Source organism: Onychomys torridus, chromosome 6 (genome assembly GCF_903995425.1).
Source record: "Onychomys torridus chromosome 6, mOncTor1.1, whole genome shotgun sequence".
Lineage (NCBI taxonomy): Eukaryota > Metazoa > Chordata > Mammalia > Rodentia > Cricetidae > Onychomys > Onychomys torridus.
In genome coordinates, this window is record NC_050448.1 from 79,402,862 (window position 1) to 79,409,331 (window position 6,470).

Below are 6,470 nucleotides of genomic sequence, written 5' to 3' on the forward strand. Positions count from 1 at the left end.
GGGAAGTTTGGCCTGGATCAAGAGAGGGCACCGCCCACTTGAAGCCCTAGGGGCGGGGCCTCTCCGGGGGCGGGGCCACGGCCGAGGGCGGGGCAGGGAGGCAGCATGCTAAACCGGGTGCGCTCTGCTGTGGCGCACCTGGTGAGCTCGGGTGGCACTCCGTCCCAGCGCCCAAAGTCCCCCGATCTGCCCAACGCGACCTCGACGCCTCCTGCCGCCTCAGAAACGCCCAAGAGCCCCCCGGCGAGGCCTGGGAGCGTGGTCGGGTTGCCCCAGAAGACCGCGGAGACTCGGGCGAGCTTCTCCAGACCCACCTTTCTTCAGCTGAGCCCCGGGGGGCTGCGACGCGCCGACGACCACGCAGGCAGGGCCGTGCAAAGCCCCCCGGACACCGGTCGCCGCCTGCCCTGGAGCACAGGCTATGCCGAGTGAGCACCCCCGGGGCTCCCAGCGGAGGATGGGACTCCCACCCTCCCAGGAGACGCATCCCGGCCGCTGGGATGCGCCCCCCCCTCCCCACCCGGCACGGGGTCCTGGGGACCTTCCCTGGAGCCTGCACCCTTCCAGCCCTCTCTCGGACGGGAGGAGCCTCAATAGCCTTCTTCAGGACCTTGCCCACCCTTCCCCTCGCCGGCTCAGGACAGTCCCCTCCTAAGGAGAGCGCAAGGCGCACCAAGGATGAGTTGGCCGGTTCACAGTCACTGCCCGCGGTTCACAGGCTAAGGGAAGGGAGGTTCGAAAAAGAGCAGTTCCTTTTTCCGGGGAGATCACGGTGGAAAGACTCGCTCACCCGCTTCCTGGCCCCAGCGCCCCAGTTCCCTGTCCTTCTTACCGGTCCCCTCCCCCTCCACACCCAGAAATAGCCCGCGACAACAGAAGGCCGCGGGCTTCCCGGGGCGGGGGAGGGGTCCACAGGCTGCGCGCGATGGTTCCCTTTGGACGCGGGTCTGCTAACAGACAGGTGCTGGTAGGGCAAGGAAATAGACCCCTTGATTCACACGGCCCGCGAGGCAGCGTGCTCCCAGAACATGTATATTTTTAATGCATCTTCGGGGAAAACCGAACCAAGCCACCAGAGCCATGGGGGCACTGAGGTTGTGGAGGGAGGTGATGGGTGGCCCCTCACCCTTCACCGCCTCACTTTGCTTCCCCACATGGGAGGAGTTTATAGCTAAGAGACTCTTGCCCACTCCAGGTGAGCCTACATTTCCTCTTACCCAACTTGGGTTGGAGCTCTTCCTCACTGCAAGAGAGATCGGAACTTTCACTGGGTGGTTTTAGGGTGAGGGTGAATGTGCCCATGAATCACTGGCAGCGGTGGTTGAGACGGAGGTGGGAATGTAAAATTTTGACTGGTAGGGAAGTAAAACTTACTGCTCCTGGCTGGCCACACCCCCAGCACCACCTTGCAGAAAGCCTCCTTGGCCCAAGGATGAAGGAACTGAGGCAAGGGGTTATTATTGCCCGCCTTTCTATGAGGTTATGCATTCTGCCACCCAGACAGTACTTCTTGCTGGCTCTGCCTTCTCCTCTTCCCTCTGGCTTGAAGCCCAGGCAGCTGTGACCTTTTTCGGCTTGGCCAGCAGGCAGGAGAGGATGTGTGTGTGTCTAAGGTGGGGTTATTCCAGGACCTAGTCTGGTGTCTAACCTGATGTGGGACACTCTGCCCTGGCAGGGTCATCAATGCTGGCAAGAGCAGGCATAATGAGGACCAGGCTTGCTGTGAAGTCGTGTATGTGGAAAGCCGAAGGAGTAGTACAGGGGTCTCCAGGGAGCCTACCCAGAAGCAGGTAATACTTCATCCCCTTTCCTAGCCTCCAGAGGGTGACATCCCTCCCCAGGGATTTCAGAAGTGAGGGTGTTCTACCTCTACCACAGAACCCCTAATGGCTTCAATTAGACCAGTTCCACTACGGATGTTTACTCTTCCATGTAAAATATAACTGCTCATGTATTTATGGATGATTTAACTAATCATCAGTGCTGATCTTTGGATCCTTCGTAGTTTGAATTTGGCTCTTCTTTCTCTTGACCCAGTAGGTGGTGAATAAGTGGACACATCTAATTTGCCTCCCTATCACACTCAGATCTCCTATGCGATGTTGCTATGGATGCCCATCACCCTCCTCCCCCACTGACTTCCAACTTCCCCTTCATCAGGGACTCTGCTTCTACTACTGGGGTCTGTTTGATGGGCATGCTGGTGGCGGGGCAGCTGAAATGGCTTCACGGCTCCTGCATCGCCACATCCGGGAGCAGCTAAAGGATCTCGTAGAAATACTTCAGGACCCCTTGCCACCTCCCCTCTGCCTCCCATCCACTCCGGGAACCCCAGGTTTCTCTGATCCCTCACACCTGGTCAGCCCTCAGTCTTGCTGGTCTCCACAGAAGGAAGTAACCCACGAGAGTCTGGTAGTAGGGGCCATCGAGAATGCCTTCCAGCTCATGGTGAGTGGGTGGCTTGTGGCACAAGTGTGCTCCGTAGACGCTCTAGTCAACACTGTGTGGTGGAAGTCAGTGGACGGATGGCCCCCAGAATCCACACCACCTCTGAGAGAACTTGGTCCTGTTACCCTCTGTGGTCCTCCTCTCTTCCGCGTGGGCCTGTAGAGGCACGTAGTAGAGCAGGTGACTGTGAGTCGGAACTTTTTCTGTTCCCTTTGACCCTTCCTCACCTGGCAGGATGAGCAGATGGCCCGGGAGCGGCGTGGCCACCACGTGGAGGGGGGCTGCTGTGCACTGGTTGTAGTGTACCTGCTAGGCAAGATGTACGTGGCCAATGCGGGTGACAGCAGGTGAGTGGGCAGAGGGCTTTGAGGGATGATGGGAAAGGGGAGAGTGAGGTGGTGTTGGGTCAAGTATAAAAGACTGGAGAGATGGGGTGGGGGTGGGGGATGCGGGGCAGGGACAGCTCTAAGGCACAGTTGGAACTATCTACAAGGGAAGGAAAGATAGGACCTGAGGGAGGGTCATCAGGTTCGTTATGGGGAGGGCCTGTTCCTTCTGGAATTCTCTATGAAGGGGCCTGAGAAAGCCAGATCCAAGCCTTGTCTGTCTCTGGGCAGGGCCATCATTATCCGGAATGGTGAAATCATCCCAATGTCCCGGGAGTTCACACCAGAGACAGAACGCCAGCGTCTTCAGCTGCTTGTAAGTGGGGGCCAAACTCGCTACCCTAGTCTTTACCCTTATGCCTCTCCCTACAAGAGCTTCCTGCTGAGAACTTCCGGGGAAGATGCTGAGTGGACTGTGGCCTGCTGCCTGAGCTGGAGAGGTGGGGCAGCAGGCCTGCCATTGCAGTCCTGTAGAGGAAGGGTGTAGAGTCAGAGGTGGGGACAAGAACAACAAAGGCCCCAGCAGGGGCATTATCTTAGTGCAGCCTCACGGTTGGCTCTCTATGTGGATTGCCTGGGGCTGACTCCTGCTCTGTGGATGGACTTTGCTAATTGTGTGACCTCTGTCAAGTCCCTTATTCAGTGGTTCATGCCTCACAGGCCTTTGTGAGGGGTGAATGAGTCAATTCATGTTAATGTTAGGGGAGTGTGTAGTCTGCAGTAAACTTTAAGGATCTCCTAGAATTTAACAGCTGTGTGTTGTATCCGGGTGTGGTATGAGTGTCATGCCCTCTCTCCTGTCTGGCCCCTCCCAACCTCAGGGCTTCCTGAAACCGGAACTGCTAGGCAGTGAGTTCACCCACCTTGAGTTCCCTCGGAGAGTTCAGCCCAAGGAGCTGGGGCAGAGGATGCTGTACAGGGACCAGAATATGACTGGCTGGTAACACTTCCCTCAGAGCTGGGGCCGTTCCCATGGCAATGCAACCAGTCCTTCACCAACAGCAAGGTGGAAGCTGCAGGGTGGGTCAGGCTGGGAGCTGGGGACTCTGGCCATTCTCTGGAAGGCCTTGTGTGGAGGTGGTGTGGCGGTGTGCTGTACATAGGGGACAGGGGCTTTGCCACCTGAGTGATGCCTCCTCTCCTCCTCCCTCCCCAGGGCCTACAAAAAGATTGAGCTGGAGGATCTCAGGTTTCCTCTGGTCTGTGGGGAGGGCAAAAAGGTAAACCCTGTGGGAGAGGCAGGAAGACCTACCACAGTGTGTCCAGGGAGGTGGAGGTGTCACCGAAGAGTAGGTGTAGGAGGGTTCTATGGTCTCAGTGAGTCTGAGAGAGGACCTACACAGCAGTGTTCTTTCTCACTTCCTTCAGGCCCGGGTAATGGCCACCATTGGGGTGACCCGAGGCTTGGGAGACCACAACCTCAAGGTCTGTAGTTCCACTCTGCCTATCAAGCCTTTCCTCTCCTGCTTCCCTGAGGTGAGTGAGCACACCTTTCCTTCAGGCTGGCTTTTACCCACGGCCCTCTTTTAAATCTCTAACCTCCCTGTCTAGCAGCCCTCATACCTCAGTCCTCTCTCCTCTCTTCCTTCCCAGGTACGAGTGTATGACCTGACACAGTATGAGCATTGTCCAGACGATGTGCTAGTCCTGGGAACAGATGGCTTGTGGGATGTGACCAGTGACTGTGAGGTAGCCGCCACTGTGGACAAGGTGCTGTCAGCCCATGAGCCCAATGATCCCAGCAGGTAGGGGGGTCGCCTGGAGAGGTGTTGGGGGGAGCACTGGCGAAGGGGAAGAAAGCCTGGAGACCCACATATGGGCCTGTTTATCCATCTTCTCATATATGTGTCGGTACATGAATGTGCACATGTGCTCCTGGCAGGTATACAGCTCTGGCCCAAGCTCTGGTCCTGGGGGCCCGGGGCATCCCCCGGGACCGTGGCTGGCGTCTCCCCAACAACAAGCTGGGTTCCGGGGATGACATCTCTGTCTTCGTCATCCCCCTGGGAGGGCCAGGCAGTTACTCCTGATGGGTCCAGCTCCATCCCTCTCACTGCCATCTAAGCCTCTCCCGGTCCAAATACTGAAGCTGTGTCCCCGACTCTTGAGTGGCCATTTAATTGACACGGGGATGCCCACTAGCTCAAGAACTGCAGCAACTTACTGACAAATAAATCAGATGGATAAAGGTGTGTGTCATTATTCGCATCGAACGGAACCTGAAAAGTGGGCAATGCAAAGAACATCAGAACATTCCTAAAAATGTGGCTTCCCCAGATTCTTCTGCTGCCCCCTTTGCCCATTCCATGTACTTGCCATGAGTGGCCCCATCTGCCTCATCCATCTGTGGCTTCTTCCATCTGCTGATAGCTGCCAAGTCTGTGTGTCTAGCCCAAACCTTTGCTGAGCTTTGAGACCCATGCCTCCTAGTCATCTCCCAACCATGTCCTCCATAGTACTCTGGTGCTTCTGATCAAGACACCTGGAACTGAATTCACAATTTCCCTCATAAATAATTCTCCTCCTGTTTCATCCTTTTAGTGGGCATCATCATGGCTGCTCAAATTAGTAAGCCAGTAGTTGGTCCCACCTGGCTTATGTATCATCATTACAGTTCTCAACTACTTTAATCATCCACGCCATGTGAATGTTTCAGGAAATCAGCTGCCTATGTGATGGTATATGCAGTGTAGCCCAGCTGTGTCCTCGGCTGTAGCATCTCAGTTTGTGTAAGTCCACTTAATGCTATTCACCCAATAATGAAATTCCCTAGCAGCCCATTCTCTTAACACCTCTAATATAAGGAATATATGACTCTACTGTTGACTATTTAAAATCTTTTCCTATTTGCCTTTATCTTTGCCCCCCTCATCACATCAGCCCCTTATTACACCAACTTCCTAACTTCAGTGGCTCCTTACTGTGCCTAGGACTGAAGTTAAAGACCTGAGCATATAAGGACCGTTTCTTTCTCTAGCCTCACCATCCTCCTCCAAACTTGTCAGAGCTCCGACTTACTTTAAATCTCACATTACCATTTCTTGATTATTCACCTGTCCCCCGGGACTGAGATCCCACAGCCCCTGTATGCTGCTAAGGCAGTTACCTCCAGGATTATAACTGCCCACACATAGGAGGAGCCAATGGGGAGTAGCTACAAAGAGCAGGGGCTGTTAAGACTGTGTCTGACCCAACACTACTGTCACTTCTGTGATCCTCCATGTCATAAGAACTAGAGGAAGTTAGTGTGGGCAAGGTGAGCAAGGTTCATGGAACAAAGCTTCAGTAAGTGTTAGCTATGTTTGGTTGTCTGTGTTCTTCATTTAGACCGTAAATTACTTGAAGGCAGAAGCTCATGGTCGATATATAGCATTCAGTTCACAGTCAACCAACACTTACTGAGTGAATTCAGAGGCCTGGGGGCCAAAAAGCCTTTCACCACCTCAGTTGCCTGATTTACCAAATGTGTGGGCTTTAGATCCTGGGCAAGTGTCTGTGTATGTGTTCGCCTGTGTTTGAGACAGCTTTGCTCCCTCAGGAGTGCTGGGGTTGCTGGCCTGAGCCTCAAGCCCAGCTGTACTTGCTGTAGACTCCACATGACTTCTAACATGTTTATTTGGCAAGTCTTTGTTGAAA

The 6,470-nt window shown here is 54.7% G+C and overlaps 1 protein-coding gene across 1 annotated transcript; it reads left to right on the forward strand.

The window, feature by feature from the left end:
- The first annotated feature begins 81 nt into the window (after window positions 1-81).
- Ppm1j (protein phosphatase, Mg2+/Mn2+ dependent 1J) lies at window positions 82-5,022 on the forward strand. Its single transcript, XM_036190589.1, has 10 exons — window positions 82-428; window positions 1,676-1,790; window positions 2,161-2,448; window positions 2,683-2,795; window positions 3,066-3,150; window positions 3,656-3,774; window positions 3,991-4,054; window positions 4,203-4,310; window positions 4,428-4,579; window positions 4,717-5,022. The coding sequence occupies exons 1-10, from the start codon at window positions 106-108 to the stop codon at window positions 4,862-4,864; spliced, it is 1,515 nt and encodes a 504-aa protein (XP_036046482.1). The 5' UTR covers window positions 82-105; the 3' UTR covers window positions 4,865-5,022.
- The last annotated feature ends 1,448 nt before the right edge of the window (window positions 5,023-6,470 follow it).

Coding starts and splice junctions, on each gene's coding strand:
- Ppm1j (XM_036190589.1), top strand. CDS start 106: ATGCTAAACCGGGTGCGCTCTGCTGTGGCGCACCTGGTGAGCTCGGGT. Junction 2,449..2,682: donor AGAATGCCTTCCAGCTCATG/GTGAGTGGGTGG, acceptor CTCACCTGGCAG/GATGAGCAGATGGCCCGGGA. Junction 3,151..3,655: donor GCCAGCGTCTTCAGCTGCTT/GTAAGTGGGGGC, acceptor TCCCAACCTCAG/GGCTTCCTGAAACCGGAACT.